Source organism: Sparus aurata, chromosome 3, assembly GCF_900880675.1.
Source record: "Sparus aurata chromosome 3, fSpaAur1.1, whole genome shotgun sequence".
Taxonomy (NCBI): domain Eukaryota; kingdom Metazoa; phylum Chordata; class Actinopteri; order Spariformes; family Sparidae; genus Sparus; species Sparus aurata.
In genome coordinates, this window is record NC_044189.1 from 1,697,835 (window position 1) to 1,724,404 (window position 26,570).

The window sequence follows — 26,570 nt, forward strand, 5'->3', positions numbered from 1 at the left end:
TTTTCAAAAGAAACATGGTTACTTGAATTTTTTGATCTTCTTGGAATGGAGCGAATGGCCGATTTGATGAACGATTCCGCGTATAATTTTGGAATAAATTGGGACCAAGTTCTGGGAATTATTCCAGTTCCAAATTTGAGATGATGGAGGACTCTTGCTGTGCAGCCCTGTAAGTCACATTGTTACCCTGTTTCCATGTAAATTAACTTGAAAATGATTAAGAAATGAACATGATTATGAAATGAACAATCGAATTGCAATGGTACAGTGCTGCCCCCCCTCCCATCTGTGTTTTTAATTTGACTTTGTGTATATGTATGTGCTTGTATATGTAGCATGTCTTATGTCATATCTTTTTGTTTGATTTATTTTATTGTGGTTGTTTGTGGTTGTATTGTTTATTTTGTGTTGTATGATATAATAATAAAAAAAAAAAAAAACAGGGATTCTCTTGTTAGTCACTGTGGATCAAACAAGTACACGTCTCTTCCAGAATTTGGGCATTTTTATATCATAAAATGTGGAAATTACTACATTATTAAACATTTTCATGAGTTTTGTTGCATTAACAGTTTTATTCAAATCATGTATTGTCTTGTAGCTTTGGCTGAGTAATTCCATTTTACTGCACAACATTACACAGAAAAATGTTAGTTACTTGAGCTACTTCAAGCAAATCTAAATGTTATGATGCAGTTATATAAATATAATAATATCACAGTATCAGGGGCCAGTTTGCTGAATAATGAGCACTTCTGGTGATTTTCTGATAATAATAATGCCCTTAAAATACCTCTAACTTGTACCAGAGACTGTTTTAAGTTACATTATTGTTAGTTTATAATAATTAAAGAGTGTGAGCTGTCGCTGCGCTCAGTGAGCTGCGCGGTGTCCTCGGTACAGCGTGTTACTGTAACTTCTTGTGTAACTGTGTGAACGCTCCACTGGCCTACTTCACTGTCACAGCACAGAGCAGGAACACGCTGCTGTCGTCTGGCTGTGACGTAACGACGCACGCCTCTAACGAATCCGTCACGCTCGCCTCACTGCAGCGACGCTCGTTTCCGCTTTACAGAGATACCTTCAAAATAAGTGAGTGGGAATTGTCGCATATAAACTTAATTGAAGAATACAAACAGTACAGAAGTAAATAAATACGTGTATTGTACCATGAGACGAAAGGTATTTATTCAGGGATATTAATTAATTTATTTATTCAACTTTCTTTTACTTGTTTTGCGTTTTTTTTGTTTTTTTTTTACCAGATATATTCCCGTTGACATTCAGAATCTCCAGAGGATCCCATACCAAAACATCAGCACTAAAAGTATCTTAAAGGAACAAATAATCAATTAAAACAACAATTAAAAGAAAAAAAAATCACATGAACGACATGAGCAGTTACTGTGGCCGTTATTCGTGCTTTTATTTTGAAAGGCGTATTCAGGAAACGTTTGTCGGCCGTTGCTCGCTTGTAGCGGCGGTACAAAAAAAATGGCCATCGTCAGATTCGGTGAACTATCGGTGCCTTTTTTATTAAACTGTGGTTTTTATTGAGAAAGCAGCAGAAAGGAAACGATGCGAGTCGTGGCGGAGCTAGCTAGCAGCGGGGCTAACGGGCGGTAGGTCAGTTAGCTTGCTCCCGGCCGTCGCGGTGGCTCAGTGTCCGGCTGAAAGCAGATGGGCTCCTCGGTGTATTTGGGCAAAAGGCGGAAGACTGCGTATCAACAGACCGAACCGGAGATGCTACACAGCTACAGCCGCTAGCCAGCTCACAGTTTACTGCAAGATGCGGGCGGACGGCGGCCGATCGACCAGGTAAAAGCACACCGAGCTGACAGCGTGCTGCTAGCGGCGTGTGCGAGCCTCCTGCCCGCTGCCACTTGTGGAGGACTGACCCGTTAAACCGAAGCTAGCTAACGTTAGCTAGGAGGAGGCTGTTTGGTAGCTACCGCTCCTCTTTCTGTGTTTATCTCCCACACAGTAAGCTAGCTGAGGAGATTCAGGACATTATGAGGGGGGACTTGACTGTGCTGGGTCACAGCTGTGTGTGTTTTCAGTGTGTGGACAGGAAGCTGCTGCATCAGGACTGCATCCAGCTGCTCTCAACTTCTTATCGGTTCATCTTTGGAGGCTCATTCCCCTGATGTTCCCATTTACCACAATCACATGCTGCTCCCTCAATCACAGACACTCTCTGTTAGAAGACTACGTGATTTTGTTTTGTTTTAGATTGGTTAATATTGATAAGATCCAGTCAGATAAGAAAAAAAACATCCCACAGTAATGTTAATGTAGATGGTAATATAATAACATGGTCAAACAGCAGCAGGGTGGTCAAATTGTCAACACGTTGTACAAAACTGATGCATGGTGTAGATTTAATAATGAGGCCAGTAATAGTGTGTGCATTAGTAATATGAAGCAAGAAAAGAGAAACAGATGTGATACAAACAAACAGTCAGCAGCCAATACAAACTGACATCGACTGATATGTTTGTTTCAGGTCGATACTGATCAATATCTTAAACTTGTGTACATTTGCAGTTAATGTAAAAATCTTAAGTACAGTTCTGAGGTAATGTTCTGCTACTTTCTTCTACATTTATTTGAATACTTTAGTTGCTTTGTAGAGTCAGAACCAACTGGACCGGGCTGTGGGCGGGACTACGGAAAGAAAGAAGCACATTTTGAAAACATTTATTTATTTTTTCAGCTATCGGATAAAAAACCCCGATACGATAATCAAAACAAAACTGCAGAATATCGTCCCCATTAATCAGCTCGGCCGACAGCTCGTGAATGTTTCTCTGTCTGCAGGTGTTTAGATCTTATTTACTCAAACCAATGTGCAGCTGTGACATCGGTAATATTTCTTTACTGAAGTCATCTCAGAAAACAGACTTCACATCCACATGATAGGATTGGGTTCCCAGTTTCCTGTTTGCGCCAGAACACACCAACAGAACTACAAAAAAAGAAGTTAACATGTTGGTCTTGTGTTGATCCTCCGTTGCTTCCTTGTCTCCAGGTATTGAAGGCAACAGAGGAAACATTTCGACTGAGGACATCCTTCTTTATGGATCCACAGCAGGACGACCTGAACTGAGACAGCTTGAACACTCGGCTCGACACAGCGCTCACCGGACCTCAGGATGGCGAGCAGGAGAAAATCCACCACCCCCTGTATGGTTCCTCCCCGAGAACCCGTTGACTCGGATCAGGAGATGGAGGATGTCTCGGACGCAGCTGAGGCGGAGGACAGTAACGGCGTGGCGACCGTCTCCTCGGAGGTTTCGGGTCTGCAGGAGGAGTGGGGCGAGGACGCAGACGTCAGACCGGTGTCGGACCACTACCTGGACTCCAATATGGCCGAGGGAGGCTATGAGTGCAAATACTGCAGCTTCCAGACCGCAGAGCTCAACCTGTTCACCATGCATGTGGACACGGAGCATCCCGACGTCGTCATCAACACGTCCTACGTCTGCATGGAGTGTGACTACCACACCAAGAGGTACAGCACCATTTCTTAAATCATTAAAACTGGAGAGGAAACAGTTTGATCACCAAAGATAATTCATCATTTGGCCCTCAGAGCTTCTGTAACTACCACATGAAAGATCAACGGATGGTGGGTTTTATGCTCTGACTGCTGTCAGTAACATGTTCGTCACTCCTCTTTAAAAAGACTTCATCCTGGTGTCTTTTGGAACGATAGACAAGTTCAAATAATATTCACCAATATAAAGTTTCCAGAGTTCAATAAAAGATACCAGCCGTAAGTGATTTGACTATAAACAACAAAGATGGAAATTCAGTTTGTTAAAAAGTAAACTTATCTAAGAAGAGAGGAGAGTTGAGGATGAGAGTCTAGAAGTGATGCTGCAGGCTAATGCTAAGCTAGCTGTGTTGTCAATAAAGTTGTGTGGAAGTCCTGTGAGGATCGCTGATCCTGCTTTTCTTTAGATAATCAAAGTTGGACGCTCACGTCGATCGTTACCCTGCGTGATGAGACACGTGGTTATTGTCCTGCAGATATTTTTTCCTCATCACTCTTTATTTACCATGAGCGTGTCTCTGTGTGTCGACTGTTTTGTTTTTTATTTCTGATAATAGAAGTACTGACCCACATTTCTCTCCGCCCAGTTATGACACGCTGCTGGCCCACAACGCCCGCCTCCACCCGGGCGAGGAAAACTTCACGCGGACGATGGTGAAGCGAAACAACGAGACCATCTTCCAGCAGACGGTCAACGACCTCACCTTCGATGGCAGCTTCGTCAAAGTGGAGGACGACGAGGCGGAGGACATGTCGCGCAGAGGCATCGCCCTCAGCAAGACGCCCATCATGAGGATCAAGAGCCGACCAGAACCCAAGAAGTTCAGTGCCTCGCACAAGATGGCCCTCGACGACATCATCAAAGTAGAGAGCGACGACGAGGACGTGGAGAACATGGAGCCGCCCACGCTGTCCCCGGCCCCGATGACCCCCGCCGCCATCACCCCTCGCCTCATCCCAGTGTCCACGGCGGTGCATGTCCAGGCCGTCCCGCAGAGCATCGTGGTCAACAGTCCCAACGTGCTGCAGATTAAAGGCGGCTCGGGCGGCGGCGTGCTGCCTCCCGGGACGCTGGCTCAGGTTCTTTCTGCGCTGCAGAACCAGCAAAACAACACGCCGACGCAGACTCAGCTCCTCATCCCCATCAGCAGCATCCCCACCTACAACACGACCATGGACAGCAACGTCCTGCTGGTCAGCGCCTACAACAGGTAACTGCACCTGCAGGGGGGCGGGGCTTCTACTGTGTTAGCTACCATTCTACTGTGGTGTTCAGGAGCCACCGGGGGAAGTCAGGAACTTTCTTTACCGGATTTTACAAATGGTTTTTTTTTTCCAGGTGAAAAAAAGAAAATTTTCAGGAGAATAATTTTCTTTCATGTTTTATCATTGAGTGGGAAAAAAAAAACATTTTTAAGAGCTTTTCTTTGTGTGAAATCAAGTCATTAAAAAATCAAGTTTGTGCCGGAGGGACAAAAACACATTCTCACACATGTTGTTGATGAAAAAAGGAAAACATTTGAATTGTTCTTTTCACTTTCATCTCACGAATGGAAAACATTTAAATTGACTTGAAAATTTTCTCATGGGAAATTTTTCTTTAAACACAAGAGAAAAAACAACTTGTTTTATTTCTTCACTATGTTCAACAAACGGGAATTTTTGTTTTATTTTTTCACACATAACTAGCTGAGAATTTTCTTTTTTTTGCTTGATTTTACAATTTCCTTTTATATTTTCTTCACTTGGTTTGACACGTTGAATAAAAAAACCTGAAGAAAGTTGAAAAAAGAATCCAGAAAATTAGTTCAGTAATTTTCTTTTCGGGGAAATCTTTAAAAAAAAGCCTCAGATTTGTGAAACTGTCTGAAGAAAACATTTTCAGATGAATTTCTTGGTCGTGTGTGAAAGAGTTTTCCAGGAAGGAAATGCTTGAACATTTCCCTTTTTTCTGTTTTTAAGACAAATGAGAGGAAAATTTTCAGGAGAATTTTTTTTGTGTGTGAAAAAAGTCTGGATTTTCAAATTCTTTGTTTTTATGATACTAATTTTGGCCCCAAGACACGTCCTCATATTCTAAAATAAACTAAAAACATAGATTTTTCTCGCTGGAAAATTGTTTTTCTACCCTACAAAAGAAAATTTCTCCTATTTTCAGGAGAAGAAAAAAAATATCTTGAAAGTTTCTCCAGAAAACTTTTTTCAATCGATATCTCAACTCAAAAAATAAGTAGAAAAAGAGAAATTCCCTGGAACTTTTCTCCCAGGAAAATGTATTTTAATAGGAAAGAACACTTTTGTCTCAGCAGGTTTCTCTTGTTCACACGAACAGACAGACTGCAGTAGAATTCAGACTTTATTTTCACTTCTGCTGTTTCCTTCGTTTGCTGAATTCTAACTGCTGTTGTTCCTGTCGCAGGTTCCCGTACCCGTCGGTGTCGGAGATCATGGGCTTGTCTTCGCAGACGAAGTTCAGCGAGGAGCAGATCAAAGTCTGGTTTTCTGCTCAGAGGCTGAAACACGGAGTCAGCTGGACGCCGGAGGAGGTCGGTGCTCAATGAGCTGCTTTCACACCTCGTCACCTCGTCATTCTGTTTTAGGCTTGTTTCACACTTCTGTCCTTCGCGCGGCTCAACGCTGATGTTTTTTTTAATCACTGTGAATGTGAGAGCGTCACATTTATTCCCTGAGATACGGCAAAGAAGTTGTAAGAAGTCAAAGAAACTCTAAAGTGTCGGCTCCTGTGTCAGATGTCGTTATTGAGATGGTAGAGAAAAGAAATCATTAAACAAGACATCAGATATAAATACTTTTGATGGATCATCCAGTAAAAGACGAGTCGGATTACAACATTTTATTTTAATGGGTCAAAAATCTCAAACAGCTCTTTGGACGTTCTGCCAGACGTTGGCAAGACTCCGAGTCGTTTTTCAAATCGGTTCATAAAATTAACTTTTATAGACTTGTTGTAATGTGATGAGCTCTTTATTGATTGTTTGACCTTTTTAAGTGGTGCTTCTGCTTTCGTCTCCTCAGTTTATTGAAATTGATGATGATGTCGTATTTTGTTGGCGCAACTTTGTTCTTTCACTCCAAGGAACATAAACTCGGTCAGGTTTTCAGTTCTCTGGTCGACATCATGTTTCAGCACAAAGTGCTCTGTTGTTTGTTAACTTAGTAAATTAAACATGCGGTCGCTTTATCACGCTGTCAGTCAATTCTGGTCTCAGTTTATTGTGTCACAACAGAAGTTCTTCACTTTGTTCCAGTTGATTCACAGTTTTTCTGTCCTGACGTTGTTGCATTCTGACAAACAACTGAAGTAGCTGGAGACAACTGAAAATGAACAAAATAAATAATGACTGAGTATTGATTTTGGGTGATCAGTTTCTTTACAGTCGACTGTTCCTCTTCTTCACAGGTGGAGGAAGCGAGGAGGAAGAAGTTTAATGGCACGGTGCAGACCGTCCCTCAGACCATCACCGTCATCCCCGCCAACATCGCCGCTGCCACCAACGGCCTGCAGTCCATATTCCAGACGTGCCAGATCGTCGGCCAGCCGGGACTCGTCCTCACTCAGTTGGCCGGTAATGGCAGCACCATGCCGGTCGCCTCTCCCATCACCCTGACGGTCGCAGGCGTCCCTGGAAACCAGCCCAAAGCCGCCGAGCCATCGACATCGGAATCAAAGACTGAGATGTCGGCCGGCACGGCGCTCAGTTTGGACGCGTCAGCTTCCAAACCGAAGAAGTCGAAGGAGCAGCTGGCGGAGCTGAAGGCGAGCTACGGCAGGAGGCAGTTCGCCACAGAGGCGGAGATATCACGACTCATGCAGGTCACCAAACTCTCCAAGCGAGCAATAAAAAAGTGGTTCAGCGACACACGCTACAACCAGAGGAACTCAAAGGATCACCACGGCGTCCTGCTGAGCGAAACCTCGTCCAGCAGAGCCGCAACTCCCGGAGGAGGCAGAGGGCGGAACAGCAGCGGCAGCGGCAGCCTTAATGACAGCAACAACAGCGAAATTGCCTCTACCACGATCATCATCGACTCCAGTGATGATGCAAGCGACTCCTCCCCGACTTCTGCCAACGCCCCGGGTTCATCAGGGTCCTCCAGCGAACGGCGGATGAAATTCCGCCACGCCTTTCCTGACTTCACGCCACAGAAGTTCAAGGAAAAAACTGCGGAGCAGCTGCTTTTCCTCGAGGCCAGCTTCCAGAAGTCAGACACGCCTTCGGATGAGGAGCTGAGCCGGCTGCGCGCAGAGACGAAGCTGACGCGACGGGAGGTGGACGCCTGGTTCACTGAGAGGCGGAAAATGCCTTCAAAGGACGATGAAGTCGACGGAGAGGGCGAGAAGGTGAAACCAGGGTCTGTGCCTTCGTCCTCCGCTCAGGAGCGGCAGAACACTCCACCCATCGGCAGGAAGGCGGTGAAGAAGACACCAGAGCAGCTTCACATCCTGAAGAAGGCCTTCGTCCGCACGCAGTGGCCGACATCTGAGGAGTACGACCAGATGGCGGACGAGAGCGGCCTGCCGAGGACGTACATCGTCAACTGGTTCGGAGATACTCGCTACGCCTGCAAGAACAGCAACCTGAAGTGGTACTACCTCTACCAGAGCGGAAAGGTACCAGTGTTTTACTGATGATGTGTTCGTAGTAGTTGTACTTCTTCAGAGTACTTTGTCTTGTAGTTACTTTGACTTGTCTGTGTAAACTAATAAACGTTGTGGGTTTAAGGTGGACGAGGCGCTGAACGGTGGAGCAAAGAGCCACAAGAAGTCCAGGAAGCGTTTCCGTGGTTGGTCCAGGAGGACGCGCCGGCCGTACCCCTGCAAACGATCCCCACAGGAGGGCGCCGCCGCCATCAAGGTCTGTGTGCAGTAGACACCCAGCTGAGTTATCAGTGTCAGTCTTCACAAGTTGGAACACGCAGATTTCACAAAATGTCAGTTTTCCTCAAATCAAACGAACATTTTAACTTTTTAATATCAAGTATTCAGAGGCCCGTCTCCCATTGGTCCCCCTGCAGGTGAAGTCCGGTAAGACGTTTCTGAAGGACTACTACCTCAAACACCGAGCCCTGAGTGAGAAAGACCTGGACGATCTGGTGACGAAGTCCAGCATGAGCTACGAGCAGGTGAGGGACTGGTTCTCCGAGACGGCCAAGAGGGTGGAGGAGGGCAAGGAGCCCTTCAGCGAGGAGGAGGTCGAAGGAGAAGACGGGGAGGAAGAGGACGAGGAGGAGGACGAGGAAGAGGCGGGAGCAGCAGAGAACCCAGACAGCGAGGGGGAGATGGAGGTGAAGGAACAAGGAGAGGAGGCCACTGACGACGACTGCAACGAGGAAGAAGAGGAGGAGGAGGAGGCTGAGTTAGAGGAGGAGGAGGAGGTGGTGGAGGATGATGACACGATCCAGGAGGAATCTGAAGGTGTCAGCCAATCACAGCCTCAGGCAGAGGAGCAGACATGAGCAGACAGGTGAGAACTTTCAGTCCAGCCCAGACAGATAAACCGCCTCAGTTCTGAATCTCACACATGAACAAACTACGGAAGCCCTGAAGGGCAAGAGAAATGTTTTCTCTGGTGATCCATTTTCTTAGTCAGTTGTTTTCTTTCCTGTGATCACGACTTCAGAACTGGTGAAAAAGTCCAGCATATCTTCCTTAAGTTTTACTTTTAGTTTTTGTTTTAATGCTGGAAGACCAAAAATAAAAACAATTCTCCTGAACATTTTTCCCAAAAAATGTCTTTTTCACCTGCACACAAGAAAAAAAAATAAGTCTTCCTTATTTTGGTGGAAAAGTTCTGGTATTTTTCCCGGGGTTTTTTTTTACCCCCCCACAAAGAATTCTTACATTTTTTTTCAGAGAAAGTGAAAAATCTGATTTTCATACATAAAAAAAGAAGAAAGAAAAACAGAAATCATGTAAAAAAATCATTTTCAGGACAAAAACTCTGAAAGTCAGAAAATTTAGATTTTTTTAGTGGGAAGGCCAAAAAGAAAAGTTTTTCTACTTCAATTTTTGTCCTGAAAATGTATTTTTCACCTGGTTCCTGTGGAAATCTGAAAAACAAAAATTCTCCTGATTTTTTATTTTCAAGACTAAACAAAAACATTTAAGGCTGGAAGGACAAAAAAGAAAAATGTTGTTTTCTCCTGAACTGTTTTCCTCGAAAATGTATTTTTCACCTGGTTTTATTCATGGAAAAGTAAAAGGAATTTATAAAGATGACAAAACATTCTCTAGTCTTAAACACAGGAGAGAAAACTATTAAGATCAAACTGAGGAAAATTGTCCACTTAGAAAGAAAATGTCCTCACTTGCTCCTGTGGAAACAAACAAGATAATCTTCATAAATTCCTGATTTTTTTCAGTTTGCAAGTTCGAGTAAAAAAAAAAAACATTTCAGGAGAGAAAACTTGTTCTTCATGTGTGAAATGGAAACTTTGAACTTGAAAACTGGTGAAAAGGTTCCTAATTTCTTTCCAGCTGTATAAACTTCAGAGAAAAAAAGTAGTTCCATTATTTATATTTCAAGGCAATAACATTTTTGTGAGAAAAGAGGGAAAAGTATTTGAAGGAGAATCAAAAGTTCAGGCTGAGATTTTTTTCTCTGTGTGAAATGTCAGATTTTTCATTTTTCTCACAAAAAAAAACTCTCCTGACAAAAGTTTATTTTATTCTTTCACACATGAAAAAAATAAGTTCTCCTGAAAGTTCTATTTGGTTTCACAGATGAAGGAATTAAATCTGAAATTGTGTCGCTGACTGTTTTGGTACAATTTATTTACTCATGTAAAAACAAACATGAAGACAAATTCTCCTGACTTTGTTTTTTTCCCCCAAGAAACATCAAGATTTCTTTCCACCAAATTCTCATGATCGCGGGAGAGAAAACTATTTCTCTCAGACTGACGCTGGATCAGCACAAAGAAACAGTTCTTGACTTGTCCCTCAGGGCTTCCGTACTTAAAAAACAATTTTCTTGATTGTCTGTTTGCCTTAAATCCAAACACAAGTAGGATAATTGATGTTTTACAGATGCTTAGTTTCAGACACCCTGCTGCTGTTAAAGTTCCCTCTGAGCCAATGTTTCTAGCAAAATTAGTCAATTAATCAAGCAGCTGTTGTCTGTTTAAGTAATTTTATTAAACAGCTGTTCAGATGTGAGAATGAGCTGCACTTCTCTGTTTTCAATCATTTTTAAATTGATTTGTGATTTGGACTGTTGGCTGAGCACAACAGCATGTTTACAGACGTCATGTTGTGCTCCGGGAAGCTGTTAGAAATTAATTGATTATGACAAAGATCCCCAGGAATGACTGAAAGCAAAGAAGTGAAGGGAAGAGTGGACACATAAGTTACATGACTTTAATCAGCTGACGTCTGGAGATAAAACGCAGACGTATCTTCTTCACATTTGACTGGATCATCGTGTTCTGACTTTACGTTCGTTTCCTCCGCAGCGTTAACGTTGCCCCCCCCCCACCACCCCGGAGACGACAACACGCGTCAGTGTTTCTCAGCTAGCGGGTCGGGACCCAAAGATGGCCGCAGGAAGCTCAGACGGGTCACAGTTCAGATGGACGCTGGGTTTTGTGCCTTCGAGATGAACTTTGGGTCGTGATGCAGCTGAGAAGCACTGAGCTGAACGGACAGACAGACGTCAGGATGTAGTTTGATTGTGCTGATGAACTGTGGGGACCAACGCCTCCTCCAGAGTAAGTTCCAGCTCCGCTCCTGTACAAATAACAAGGCTTTTATTTTGGTGAGAATGACAGGGCTTTTATTTTGGCCTTTTTTTGTCATTTTTCTTACAAAAAAATAATTAATGTTTTGCGGTAAACTTTGTATAAAGAAAAAAAAACATTTCTAAGAGGTGAGACCTCGCATGGATTTCTCCTTACGATACATTTTTCAAAATAAAGGACCATCAGACTCTTTCTCAAGGGAACGTCCCCGAAAACTGTCAGTGAAACTTTGTGTTGTTCTGAAAGAAAAAGGTTTTTAAAACCAAACTGGGTTTCTGGTTTTTTTTTCTGTGAGTAGACAACTCAGATTAGTGCCATTCTGTTTTCTACGTCTTTGTTTTCAAATCAAAAAATCAGCGCCGGCATCAATTCCACGTTGATTGTTTTAACGTTTTTGTATTTTATTTTTCTCTCTCAAGTGATTTGTTAAAAGTCTGGACGACGTTTTAATATAACGGGGACGAAATCCATTTTACTATTATTATGCTACTCTGAGTTCTTTTGAATATGGTGATAATTTTATGTGTTGCAGGTGTTTGGGTCCATTCAGTTTCAACGACGCCAGTTCAGTTTGTGAATTAACCTCGAAGGGAAAAATCCACCTGAAAACTCGTCCGTTCAACAATCTGGTGCAGATTTGTTATTCCAGAGTGGAAATTATCCCACAATGCACCTGTGAAAGTGATGCTGAAAACTTTGACTTCAATGCAGTGTGAAGGATTTATGAGCATCTGTTTGCAGGAGTTGTTCTTATATTAGCTCGGAATGAGTCTTTTACATCTGCAGAGCGGCCGCCATGTTTCTACAGTAGCCCAGAACGGACAAACCAAACATCAGCTTTTGTGTTTTTAGCAGCCACCAGAGTTGAGGGTAAGATGCAAAGGTCTAGATGTCACACAGTAAACTTTAATATAAGTCAAATAACGATGTAATGGCTGACAGTAATTAAAGCCTGTATGATTCTCAAAACTACGGAAGCCCTGATGGACAAGTGAAGAAAAGTTTCAGTTTGATCCAAATAGTTTTCTCTCCTTAGAGCTGAAGGGGAAAAAAGTTTACCAGTATAATCTTTATAACGTGCTTAAAAACATTTATATATTTAATTGTTTTACTCATTTTGACAACAGGAACTTTCACGATAAAAAATATTTTCTGCCACCAAAAATGTTTTTCTTTCACACAAAATTTTTTCTCCGGTAATTTTTGTTTTCCACAAATTTTAGGGAATAAAAGTCTTCTGTCAAAACTTTTATTTTTCGCTCAAAGTGTTTTTGAGGGACAGATTTTGACCACAGGAGCTTTTACAATTTAAAAGAATAATAATAATTCAGAAATGATCAAATTCAGTATTAATAAACACCGACTGAAAAGAAAGTTTTGTCAGGAGGAAAACATTTTTTTTAAGACTAATTTTGAACACAAGACTTTTTCTCAAAATAAATTCTGCTGACAAAACTTTCCCTCCAGAAAGTTTCAGGAGTTTTTTTCCCTCGATATGTGAAACAGTGGAAACAAAGTGTTTGTTTTCGTAATACTCATTTTGACCACCAGAGGCTGAAATGCATCATAAAACTCATCTTAAGACAACTGAAAGTTTTAACTATAAAAACAAACAATGATGTCACCTACCAACATTTTTTGGTTTCATACAGAAAGGAAAAAAAAGTTTTTTTGGAAATAAATGTTTGTGCTTGGATTTTTCTCACACCGTTTCAAACAACAAATAAATTCCAGAAAAAATCCTTTCACCGGTTTTCACAAATATTAACCTGGCAAAACTTTTTCCACCAGTTCTCGAGTCATAAACACAAAAACATGGATCACCAGAAAGAATAAATTCTGTACAATAACGATATTAGAGAATAAAAATCCAATATTGTGACAAAGATTTTTCCCAGAGGACGTTTTACAGTTTAACAATAAATAATTTTGCCTTAAATGACATCAGTGCATCAAAACAGTAAACCTCACAAGGAAATTAATATTTTTAGGAATTCCTTAATTTTGGTTGAAAAGGTCGCATCATATCAAACCAATCAAAAAGTTTAAACATCTTTGAACGATCGTTCGTCCGCTCACTCTTTCATACGTTCGTCCGCAAATCTGGTTTGTTTCTTCATTATTTGTGATCCGACTGAGGACGTCAACGGTTCACTGATGAATAACAAAGTAAAATGTTAAACGAGTTCACGACTTACAGTTCAGGGGTCTGTTGAGGAGTGTTGAAAGGTATTCTGGGAAACGTAGGAGTCCTGGTGGGAGAAGAGGAGGCGGTCAAAGAAATCATGTTTAACAAGAATCATGAATAAAAGCAGAGCCGATGTGTTTTGAGGTGGATTTTTCCTTCGGCGTCGAAGCTCGACATGAAGTTTTAACGTTTTCAGTTTTGACGGTTACACGCTGAACCTTTCAGTCGCCCGTCGGCCATTTTAGACACGTTCCTGAATCGCTCCTCTGTTCGGGCTACGGGTCTTTTTAAAACAACGATTATCCGAGTTGATCGACTTGAACGCGAGATGAACCCAAATACCGTTCGTGTCCTCGTCCAAAAGAAAGAAAACAACAAAAAAAACAAAGGCATGTGTGCTCTTCTTCAGGAAACAGGCAACTTTACCTCAGTCAGTTAAGCTACAAACTCGGTAAGATTGTGACATTTACACTTTACAACAGTTTTTCTTATTTCTAGAGAATTCAATACTGTATGCATGAAAATACGAGTACACAATAATAATTATGTCTTTCAGATGGCGTTTTGTTTTTCTGTTTGTTTTTGTCCGCGCCACCAAAGTCATTGAATCACTTTAAAAAGAAAAGAAGAAGAAGAAGAAGAAGACATAGTTATTAGTGCGTTTATCTGCTCAAATACGGGTGAACTAGTAAACAATCTTTCAGGTTTTCCACAAGAATTACAGACGATATTTTAGGGACAGGAAACCACAAGCACTTGGCTCAGTTCCACAGGAACTTTTTAACTTTTTCATATGTGGGGTGAAAAAAAAAAAATTAAAAAAGAAGAAGAAATAAGCTTTTATTTTGCTTTTCTCTGCTCTCTTCCTGTGTTTACTGAACCACGTAGGAGTCTGTTAGAATATGCAAACATTAAAGAACAATCAGCGGGTCGAGAGCTGCTCACCTGTCGAGTCGGCGTCTCTTTGATTTGGGTTTTTTATTTTATTTCCTCAGCGACACGGGATCCTTATACGAGCTCTGTAATCGGACGCCTTTCTGCCATTCTTGACATCGCTTTAATAGCCAACAGTTTTTAGTAGTTAATTTATTTATTATATCTGGACTTTCATGGATATCTTTTTTGTCTGCAAGCAAAAAATAAAAAGTGAAAAACAAATTTGATTCAGAGGCTGTTTGTTGTTTTTATCTTTGTGCTGTTCTGAGGATTTTCTTTATTATCGATGAATCAATCAAAGTAAATTAAACGTCTTTGTGTTGTCGACTGTTGGTCCGATGTTACCTCAGGCTCTGGGAAATGATTCTGACTTTTAGCGACACATCAGAGAAAGATTAATCAATATTTATCAAGTATCCACTCTGAAAATGGTCTCTGATCTCTTGTTTTGTCGGACCAACATCCAAAATATTCAGTTTGTAATGATATAAAACACATTTATTAAGCTGGAAAATGCTGCTTTCTGATGGATTTTCATACCCAGAGTTTAGATTTAGTGACATTTCTCAAGATTCAAAAGCAGAAAAACATGTAATCAAATTTTTGTGAAAGAGTTCGATGTGCACAAGAAAAGAAACATTTCCAGTGTTAGTTTTTCAAACAGGGATGAAACGATTAAAGTATGATGGTTCGATAACTGTCAGGAAAAGTTTTGATTGTGTTTTGTCTTAATGACACCTGTTTGTGTCATTTATTATTAAGCCTACATAGAAACGTTGAGTCAGTCACTCAGTTTCACATATGGAAAAACTAAATTCTCTAAAATTTCCTCGTGCGGAGCCAAGCGAAGAAAAACATTGCGGGAAAATTTTCTGTATCTGAAATATTTTTCATTTTATTTTTTGTGAAAAGTAAAAATATTTGCATGTGTGAAACAATTATTTTTTTCTTTACAATATATTTTTTAATGCATTAATTTTTTTTTTTTAACAAACTGACAAAACAAAAAATCCCCCTGTGTCCCCACAGATTTAAAAATCAATTTCTCTCTCTCCTATTTTGATGGATAATAGTAATAAAAAAACTTTTTTTACTTGATTTCACATATGGAGGAAAATATTGTCCCAAAATTAACTTAAAAAATAAAATAGTTGTTTCTTCTGGGAAACAATTATTTTTTACTCGAAAACAATCAATTGAACCTCAATTTTGTTGAGTTTTTTTTTGCTTCACTGGATAAAATATTTAAAGAAAAAATTATCTGAAATTAAAAAAACATTTTTTTTTCCCCCTTTTGGTTTTTTCTGATTTTTTTTTACATTTGATTGAACAAAAATAATTCTTCCTCCTGTGAAATATGATTTTACTTGCTTTGACACACAAACATTTTTATTGTTCTCAGTTTTTTTTTCCACCAGATTTAACACCTGAATAAAAACATAAAATAAAAATCTCTACTGTTTTGAATAATAATAATTATCTTTATTTTGACATTTAGTTTTTTTATAAACAAAAACAACTGAAACTATTTTTTGTCCTGACGTTTTTTTTCTTCACTGGATTTAATACTTCATACTTTTAAAACAATATATATATAAAAGGATTCATGTTTTACACATGGACAAACAAAATTATCTTAAAAATTAAAGTTTTTTTGATGAATAATAATTTATAAAATCCTTGAAATAATTTTTTTCAATTGATTTCACAAAAAAAAAAAAATGTGTCTCCCAAAAAAGTATTTAACGTTCGATTGCACACATGACAGAATGATTTTTGCTCCTGGGAAACATTCGTTTTTACTTGATTTGACAAAACATACAATTGAAACGTTTTTGTTTTTTTTACGTGAAAGAAATAAATTCTCCAGAAAAAGAAAAAAAAAAAAAGACTTAATGGACAATACTTATTTTTTTACCTGGAAATCACTTCACTCGATTTCACAAGTGAGAAAAAAAGAACAATCTCCTGACTTCCAGTCAGAAACACAGGAGAGAAACAGGGAACAATAATTTAACGTGTGAAGTCGACTGATTGTTTTTTCTCCCTCGAGAATCTTTTTTTTGTTTCATGTGTGAAACCGAGCGAGAACAAATAGTTCAGGGGGAAAAATTGTTCTTTTACTCAATTTAATACATGAAAAGAAAAGATATTAGAAAAAATAAAATCCTCCTGGAAATGTTTTTACACAGAAACATTTCATATTTTTAAGGTGGACTTTAGTTGTATTTTCATTAAAGAGACGTCGTCTCGCTACCAGAATTAAAATCGCTGATACAACAACAGAATAAATCTGATCGATCAGTTTTTCTTTATATTTCTATAGTTTAGATTCTGTCGAATGTTTTTCTACCAGGAGCATAAAACTGTGAGGATTCATGAATAAATCAATAACAGAAATGTTTTATTTTAATCAGAGTTAGAAACGTGTGTCTGATCGTGTTTTTATATTTATAATTTTATCTCAGTCATCGTGGAAACTGGCGCATGTACAAGATTCATTTACACACAATCATCCATGAACGGATGTAGAAACGCTCAAACATCCGTCTGAATATTGATTCTTGTCGCCGTGAGTTACTGAACGGTTCATGTGTCTGAACTTTACTCGAGTATCTCGGTGACGTCTCCTCTCCCCATCTGGACTTTCTCCTCCTCACAGCTTCAGAGCAGCCTCGTTACTTCAGTTTGAAGCATTTGAGGTGAATTATGGATTATTTTTACTTCCCTGATGTGGACCTATCAGAGCACATCACGCACGTCAGACGCAGCGCGACGAGACAAAGACGTAAAAGACGTAAGAAGCCGTAAACAGACAGAGAGGGAGACTGGAATGTGGAGAAAAGGCGTGTTAGTGTCTGCAGAGACCTGCAGCCTCCGACTGGACGTCTTCATTTATAAACAGTATTTAGTTCACTGAGAGGTAAAACTGTTGATTGTGTACATTTAATTATTTACAGTATTTAACTCAACTGTACTTCTGGCATTAAAAAATATCATATTCAAGTTTAAATCCAATTTAATGTCTGTCAGGATGTTATTTTATTACATTATAATACAGTCTCTTCTGTTCTCAACCTATTTAATAATAACTGTTTTGTGCTCACTGCGAGGTTAAAATTTTACATTCTTTACATCCCTGCTTTTGTCTTTACTTAAATAAGATAAACAGCAGACTTATGTTTTAATATTTTTGTTTTACACTCGACTTTGCTTTAAATTCACACATCAGTTGGAGTTCCTGCTGTATTCATATGAGTCCTGACCTTTGACCTCTGTACTGTGAGCGTCCTGCTGCGGCACATCTGATAAATTAACCCTGTGAGGAAACTGTTCATATTTCAGTTTTATTCTGCGTACGTTTCTTAAAAATATTCCCGTCCTGTGAGTCTCTGAGCGCCTCTCTTGCCTGCGAGCAGCCTCATTCCCACACTCAGCCTGTATTTTTCGTCCTTGGTGACCCGCCTGAATCATTCAAGGTATTCAGCGCCGTCGCCAAGTGCGCCTGGTGAAATACCATAGAAACCAGCAGCACCATAGAAACCAGTCTAACCAGTCCAGGGAACATACTGTTCTCCTCCAGATTCAAACTGCTGCCTCTGCGCTCGCCACGCCACCTTTTCACCGCCCGACCCGACACACCGAGCTCCACATTCTGTGAGGAGTTCTTGTCTTTTTCTTTGGTTCAGTCCGTCCTGATTCGGGCTGAATTTGTCCGAGAAGTAGCCGGAGACATTTTTCGGGAGCCATGTTGGGGCGTTCTGGCACGTCTGCCCGTGTGGTGGTGAGATAAGAGGGTTTGGTGCTGCGGTTGCGTTTCCCTCCAGCAGATGGCAGTGTGAGCTCAAACACCGCCTCTCCTCCGCCTCCTACTGTAAATCATGTAAAGCTGGCTGGGGTTAGGTAATACACCATTTGTTCACAGATCTGGGCATTATCCAGCCTTCCTGGAAGTTCACTGGCTCAGTGTTTTTTCCTAATTTCGCTCCTATTTTTTTTGGTGCCTCTTGTCAGCGAAGGAGGGGGAAAAAGGTTGATTCATGTTCCTGAACAACATCGAGCTCTGCCCCATTTTGTGGCGTCGGGTCTCCCTCGAAAAACACCAGTTACACGCCGCAAATGGTCTGGCAGAGGCCTCTGTGGGAACACGAGCAGACCGCCGCGCTCGCCGAGGGATCAAAGTCGACTGTTTTTCAGGGGCGGAAAATAAAGAAAAAGAAGAAGAAGAAGAAGGCGGCGAGTGAAGAGTTAACCTGCACAAGACCCGTCTGAACCAGGGGTGGGACCTGCTCCCCTCCTAATCAGAGCACAGAGAAAGGGATGAGGGAGGCGGGGGAGGCGGGGGAGGAGGACGAGGAAGAGAAAATTAGAGCCGACACGAGTGGTGTGAGGGGCCGAACAGAGGCCGCGTGAGGACAGTCGAGAACCCTTTCACTACTGACCTACTTCTACCAACACACACACACACACACACACACACACACACACACACACGGACGTGTGTGTGTGTGTGTGTGTGTGTGTGTGTGTGTGTGTTGGGAGTCTATATGGCAGGTCGATGAGGACTAAATCTCGTGTTTAATGCTTCACACACTCGATAACACACACACACACACACACACTCCATCTTGACAGCACACTCTCAAAAAGAAGTGGTTCTGTTCTGGATCTTTGTGGGTTTGGACCGCGCGTCTCTTACGTGGGATAATAAGTAAAATATGAGTTGAAATAGCAGAGAAGTGAATCACGTTAACACTTTGATGTCTGGAGGTCGTTTTTAACCGTTTGTGCAGGAGGATCTAGTGGCGGACCGCCAGATGACGGCTGATTATTATATTTTTATAATTCTTATTTTATCTCATCGTCACTTTAAGATGTAGCATCATAAATCCAAAATGGCGGCGAGAAGAGGAGACAAACCGTGTCACTCTGGAACAACCGTTAAATCCAAACAGGCAAACAACATTTCTACGAAGCTACCAGTTTCTTTTTTTTACGATCAATTTAAATTTTGCTCTCGCCGAGTTTTAGGCAGAAAAATCACTTAGCTCGGGTTCAGAAAACATCGTGTTTTAGCCTAAAATATCTGAAATGTTGCCACAAACACAGCTGGGAAATGTTCCTGTGTCTCTTTTGATTAAATGTTTAGTGGTTTCATGCAAATACGTGTTGAAATGTTGTCTCAACAAGAGGAAATATCCCAACGTCTTGTCAAAAATATCCAGTAGTTTCACGCTGTCAAATGTTGAAAGACGGACTCAAACAGTCGTCTTTGGCTCGGCAGCTTTTTAAGCACAAAAAACACTTTGTTAGGGTGAAAAAGATCATGGTTTGACTTAAAACTCCTGATTTTGTTGCCATAAACATGGTTGGAAAATGTCTGACATGTCTTTAAAAACCTGAGTGGTTTCACACTATTGAATGTTGAAGCGCGGTCTCAGATACAGACGTGTTTTCAGCAACAGAGAAAAGATCTTAATATATATTAAAAATAATGATAATGTGATAGAAGTGTTCCTACCATCTTGAAAAGTTGAAAAATATTCTTTTTATCTGTCTGGTTTTCTGACAATAACAGAATTTAGCTGTTACTCCTCAAACTCGACATTTAAATTTTTTTTCCCCCAGAAATGTTTTTTCTCACTCAGACACGACAAAAGAGAAAAATTCTCCTGAAAAGAAAAAATCCTTTCACATTTTCAGATGCCAAAATATACTTTATACTTTACTTTAATAATACATTTCTTTTATAGGAACTTCTAAAAATTAGATCATCTGAACATATTTCTTTCTCATCCTTTCACTCAGTCTCACACATGACAAAGAAAAGTTTGCCCGAAAAATAAATAAATAAATAAATAAATACATGTACCTTGGTTTTACACATTTAATCAAAATTCACTTGACTTGAATTATTTTCTCCTGAATTGTTTTTTTTACAACATATAACACAGAAAGATAAAATAATTGAGAAAAAATACAAAAACTAAAAACAAAAAAAATCTCCTGAAAATATAAAAAATATCGTCCGGAAAAAATCATTTTCAAACGTTTCGAACATCGCAAAAAAAATTTTCTCCTGGGGGAAAAAAGAAATTTTAAATAATCTTTCATGTGGCAAAATTAAGGAAATTAGCTCAAGTCATAAACATTGGAAAGGAAACAATTTAGATCAGAAAATGGATCACCAGAAAAAAAGACAGCTCCACTTGTCCCTCAGGGCTTCCGTAGTCTAGACCAGCGTGTCAAAATACCATCAGGTGACCTGAACGTTAGTGATATCACAAGACAAGTTTCCATATAAAAGGTTTCTCATATTTACAGTGAATTTCAAGAAAATCAGGTGATGACGTCATTTAAAAAAGATCTAATGACGGAAAACCACGTAAATGAAAAATTCTATATTTTCGTATAGAAGCCAGAAACACTAAAAATACCACAGAAGCGCAATTTTTACTGGCAGGTTTGTGATGAAGTATAAAAACATCTGAGCTGAAGATCCTGTTCAGGTTTAAAAACATAAACAACAAACAACTTCCGTTCTTTCTGCCTCGCTGTGGTCGCGGCCGGTCTGATGGAGCTCCGGGTTCCTCACTGAACCCTCCATGAGAGGATGTTTCAGAGTGCGGGCCACGCTTTGCTGTGTGGTTTTTTTTCCTTTTTTCAGCCGATTACGCAGCAAAGAGCGAGTGAGCGAGCGAGTGAGGCTGGAGAGATATAGACTGATAGAGGGAGGGAGGGAGAGAGAGAGAGGGAGAGAGGGAGGTAGAGGGAGGAGGGGGAGGCCGAGGCTGTCTGGTGCTGCTGTGGGTCAATCTGAGGACAACTCTCCTCTCTTCACCTCATCGCTCGCTGCCTCTCCTCCCTCCTCCTCTTCTTCCTATACCCTCCCCTCACTCTCTCACTTCCTATACCCTCCCCTCACACACACCTCCCCCCTTCCTCCTCCCTCTCTCCCTCTCTCCCTCCCATGCATCTGCAGCGCGTGCCTGCGGTCGCTGCCTGCTCGCTGCGTCGGCCTACATATCCGAGCGCCTGGATGACTGGACGACTGGCTGCACGCAAACCGGGCTGCAGCATCAAGGCACAGCTTTTTATACGCAGACGTCCATTATTCTCCATTATGAGAAGGAAAGACAGGGATGGACGGCGTGCGGCTGTCATGGCAAAACAGGCATATCATATGAATAATATACAGGAACTTCACTGACAGGTTGCTGACACACTAAAGGTCCTCACAGGTGAGGACGATAACAAGACTGCCAGAGAATTAACAACGTGAAACACAAGAACTTATTAAACTGGATTATTCAGGTCTGGATGAACGTTTAACTGCCAGTTTATAAGCTCAACTCCTGCAGACTCACACAGCAACAACATTAATATGTCAAACTGTCTGAAGTCACAGACAAAATACTGTAAAACGATTTATTTCCCATTACAGACGATGATACCAGCTTAACGGTGGAGTGAAAAGTCTGTAGTATTTGGAGCTCGTATGGACTCCATGAGTTTGTACAAAACCTGCTGATTCATGTCAACAAACACCTCAAAGCTTTTTCCTGACTGTCACCTCAACCACACTGAACATTTATGGGGAACGGGGACAAACCAAATACAAAGATATTCTGAAATCCTGCTGGCGGTGGTGAGCGGACTGTCAGCTGTACTTTCCCCTTTAAACACACCGACTCCTTCGACTTGCATCTCTACCTGGTCTAGGTGGAGCGGACAGGCGGAGCTTCAAAGACTCGGTTGTAGCTACAGCGTTAGCCACCAGGCTGCTCATGGACTCCTCAGACATCCAGCCTCTCTAATCTCTCCAAGAGCGCTGAGAGAGCAACGGGTGGTTTGTCAGGAGGGAACTGAAACAGCTGAAGAGTGCAGTGTGTTTACTGGGGAAAGAAAGTAGAGGAGAGGATTCCACTGCCGCTTAGCACCGCAGGAGAAACCTGAAAATGAAACGCTACCAGGCGGATCAATCACATTGGTTGCAGTCGGTGTAGTTTCTGAGGAGGTGCACAGGCTGCAAAAGCATAAATCAGGCCCGAGCGACACACTGCTGCCTGCTCCTTTAATATTCCTGAGTTTTTTCTATGATCACAGGTTAAGGTTGGGTAAAATATTGACCTTCCACCTGTTAAAACACACCTGTCAGTGACAGAGACTGTGGACTGGGGTGTAAAATCATCTGTTGAAAACGATTATTAGCGGCAGATATTTTCTAAATATGCTGAGCAGCAGCATCACAATCCTGCAGCTTCCTGAATGTCAAGAATAAAGTGTTTTGCAGGAATATTGAGAAGAAACGATCATCGAGGGTTCTTTAAAAACTTTCTGGTCCAAACTGAGAAACTGAATCATGCAGCAGGACTACGTTCAGTCTGTATGTGACTTTTAAACGGCGGACATGTTGCTTTCACTGTCTGCAGCTCCACTTCAGCCGTGACCGGTCGACCTCTCAGTGTAATGAAATCTCCCTCCGCTGCCGTCTGTATACATGATACATCACGTCGTATTGCATGACTGCGACTGAGAGACTAATGCGAACGCTGATGCATGAGGAGCTTCTTCTTTATTATTATGTCACATTTAACTATTTATGAGCCTGTTCCAAACCACACGGCTGCGTTGTTTTCACTCCCTGATCGTTCTGTCAGCCGAGGTCGGTTTAGTTTTAATTTTCTGCCTCCTGTCTTCTGTTTTCTTCAGGTGGTGGATCTCTCAGGGTGTCATTGTTCACGCTAACGTACTAACTGGCAACCTGCTAACAGTCATCACAGCTCTCATTATATCTATTCAATCAGAAGAAAGTGAAAAAACTGAGCAAACGAGACAACGTTTGTGTCCTCTGTCGCCCCACAACACGACTCTCCAGCCTTCTATTAGCTGTCAGACGGCTCCAGCTCTCCTCCTCCTCCTCCTCCTCCGTTGGCTGATAATCCCTCCAACATGAGAATAAATAATTCACCGCTGTCGGCTCACAGCCACGTCCCTGCAGCTTTTTGTGTTTTCTCCTCCCTGGATTTTAAAGTTTACATGCTCGATTTATGTGTGGCCTTCTAACTTCTTTCTTCTCCTTTTTTTTAGACATTTTTTAACTGAACATCTTTTCAGGAGGAGATAAATGTTCCTCTCCTCATTTCTAAAATGAGTGAGAACAGTTCGTGTCCCGCCGCTGTGAAATATAGTCCCTGCAGGCTGCTCTGTCAGTAGATGAAATGTCAGTCCGTGGTGCTTCCCCTCCTCTGTTCTGTGATAATCCCTTTAACATGAGAACATTTGCTGTGTCAATCCGGCCTGCCTGTCTAAACCTCCACCCCTCCTCCTCCTCCTCCTCCTCCTCCTCCTCAGCCCCACCCGCTCCTAAATGAACTAATGGCCGCCTGTCTCGGATGCCTCAGCTCTGACAGATCGTTTGGCCGGACCGCCGCGTCCTCACAGGACCCCTGACAGGCTGCGTTCACACACACCGACATCCTGATCAAATCCCTGCACGTATAAAACGTTTAAGCTCAAATCTGAAGGACGATTGTTTGCGGCACGGCAGCAGTGACGGGATGAACCCAAGAACCGTGGTGACGTAGCAGAGGTCGGCAAATTACTCCAAAAATAAAATGTGTTACATAATTCTAGTTACCCTCGTTTGAAAGAAGCATGTTTCTTCACAGTATCGCTGTCTGTGCAGAGTTCACTACTTCTGCGTTACTTTCATCAACATAACTGCAATAAATAAAATAGACAACAGGTCATATAGTTTCCGTTCTGCAGTCTCAGACTGACCTCAATCAAAACTTATTGATTAGCATCATTTTTGTTTTGTTTTGAGTTCGGCTGCGTTGAAGAAACAAACTGAAAAAGTCGCCTCTCGCTGCAGAAACTGCGTCTGTCGGACCGACAGCTGACTGAGCTGCAAGCTGGGAGCGCTTGCTGCACTCCACAGGGCGGCCCTGAGGTGGAAACTATACAGAAAAGGGTGGAGACACTTTCATGTTGTAGGCAGCAACATAAAGAAAACAAACATACCCAACAACAGCCGGCAGGAAGAAGAGAAAATATGTCTCCTGTCAGAAGAAGTTAGGACCAGAGGAATATAAATGATCGACGAATGGACACAAATTGTTCCTTTTCCCGTCTCGTTTCTTATCGCACCAGCAAATCAATTATTCTTCAGTTCTTGTGGTTTCTGTAAAATGAACTGAACTAATGAATTGTGGAGAATCTAACTGTGTTACTGCTTAAAGTAATGGATGACTGTAACATGTTACTCCCAACACTGTCGAGTACAAATTAAAACAACTCCAGTCTTTTATGTTTCTGCCACGTTCTGCTTCCTTCCACTCAACGACATCTCAGAGGGGAAAATTGTACTTTTTATTTCACTACATTAATCTGACAGCTTTAGTTGTTCGTACAAATTAAAGTTTTTGAATGAGAAACATAAGACGAGTCTCCAAAAGCCTCCAGATCCCAAACTGATGTACAAAGATGTTTTACACAGCCTTGAAGTGACGATTCCAGCTTTTAAAAAGGTTTTAAATAACGTCTTTTTAAATCAGGTCAGGATGTCGACACCAGACGAGGTGTTATAAGTCAACTTTTGTATTTTTTGGGTTGTTTTTTTAGTTTTAAAACCAGTCCTGAGCTACTTCAGTTGTTTCGGAGAAGGCTTTACGCTGGTTTGTGGTGAAGCTCCAGAAATGATTTGTGAACTACGAACACAACCTGACTTTACATCAACACACAGGGAGGAGACACAGACTCGATACACGTTTTCAAGCATGTTAACTCTGATCTGAACGCTTCCACCGCTCATTATTTGCGCCCAAACTGAAAATGTATCCTCACTTTTAATTTAGTTTACAACAACAGAAACGAGACATCTTGATGTCTGAACCAAACGCTCAGAGACAGGAAGCTAAAAGATCTGTGAAAACCAGAACCACAGAACAGAACCTCATATATGACGAGGAGGGAGAGTCTGCGTGTGACCTCTGACAGACTGTGTGTGTGTGTGTGTGTGTGTGTGTGTGTGATGTGGTGGAAACCTGGCCTGTGTGACGGGTCTTCCCAGGATACCAGGCAGTCAGCTGAATGTACACAGCGCCTCATGCAGTCCAGCGCTCTCACGTTTGAGCCGGTAACAAACTCCGGGCCGGCACGTGTTCTCCCAGCCGCGGCTATAAGACCCTCCTGACAAAAAATACAATAAATAGAATAAATAAAGGCCTGAGCCGTGAGTCACCTGTTCAGGAGAGACTTTTATATACGGTCGTCCTGTTTATTCACTGGCTCTAAAAACCATCCGCTCACCACCTCAGTCTTTCAGGTCACTACATCAGTAAACACACATTCTCCACCCACGCAGACACGTATGCATGAATGCAGGCAGAGCGCCACACATGAGCGCACAAACATACTCTCATCCTCCGCAGAGGAAAGGAAAAAAAACCTGAGTGAACACGAGCGCGGGGCCGGCTGGCTGTCCTCAGGTGACCCCACATATGCTGCAGCTACACCGCAGCTTTAAATAGAAACGCTTTTATCTCAGTGACCGACTGGGAACCAGTCAGACCTGCAGCTGACACGTTCAGCTCCGACTCGCACACCGCGTCAACAAACTGCAGCTCTGGAAGTTTATTTGCGTGGCACCTTTAAACAACAAGTGGTTCACAGAGACAGAAAGGCCTTAAAGGGCAACGCCACCAACTTTATTAAAGTGCGTTAACTGGTGTTTTGCAAAAAAGTAGCGTGAAACCTTTTTGTGTCTTCAGAGGAAGCTGCACCTGATCTGATGAACTGATCCAGTTATGTCACTCAGTTGCATTGTGGGTAATGTAGTCACAGTGTTTTTGAAAATCAGTCCACTGATACTGAACTCATTATGAACAGTTCAAAACCAAATGTTAAAAATCTATCATTCATTAGCACTTCCTATCTACATTACCCACAATGCAATGCAGCCACAAGGTGACATCACTATCAACTTTCACCTGATTATGTCGGTCTATAACTCTGAAGACACAAAGTTGTTTTAACTAAGACGGATGTTATATTTAAAATAAAGTGAAACGTGTGATCAGCATAAACAGAAACTCATCGATCGGTCGTGAACAGAGTGAATGT

General features: G+C 41.5%; 1 protein-coding gene and 1 long non-coding RNA gene across 2 annotated transcripts in view; one reads left to right on the forward strand and one right to left on the reverse strand.

Annotated features, from left to right (window-relative positions):
• Positions 1–1,461: 1,461 nt before the first annotated feature.
• On the forward strand, positions 1,462–14,671 carry LOC115578622 (zinc fingers and homeoboxes protein 1-like). The gene is made up of 8 exons (XM_030411669.1): positions 1,462–1,818; positions 3,032–3,514; positions 4,147–4,770; positions 5,979–6,105; positions 6,981–8,192; positions 8,305–8,436; positions 8,597–9,045; positions 11,036–14,671. Exons 2-7 carry the CDS (start codon positions 3,156–3,158, stop codon positions 9,035–9,037), a joined length of 2,895 nt encoding a protein of 964 aa, XP_030267529.1. The 5' UTR covers positions 1,462–1,818; positions 3,032–3,155; the 3' UTR covers positions 9,038–9,045; positions 11,036–14,671.
• LOC115578623 (uncharacterized) overlaps positions 10,697–26,570 on the reverse strand; it is a 31,119-nt gene continuing 15,245 nt past the window's right edge. The window contains exons 4-5 of the long non-coding RNA XR_003983495.1: positions 25,493–25,637; positions 10,697–11,309 (exon numbers count right to left, since the gene is read on the reverse strand). This is a non-coding gene — a long non-coding RNA (uncharacterized LOC115578623). The remainder of the gene's footprint in view (positions 11,310–25,492; positions 25,638–26,570) is intronic.

What these genes read in the sequence shown, in the direction of transcription:
- LOC115578622 (XM_030411669.1), top strand. Translation starts at nt 3,156, where the DNA reads ATGGCGAGCAGGAGAAAATCCACCACCCCCTGTATGGTTCCTCCCCGA. An exon ending in CTGGTCAGCGCCTACAACAG is followed by an intron (nt 4,771 to 5,978) that starts GTAACTGCACCT and finishes TTCCTGTCGCAG; the next exon opens with GTTCCCGTACCCGTCGGTGT. An exon ending in TCAGCTGGACGCCGGAGGAG is followed by an intron (nt 6,106 to 6,980) that starts GTCGGTGCTCAA and finishes TCTTCTTCACAG; the next exon opens with GTGGAGGAAGCGAGGAGGAA.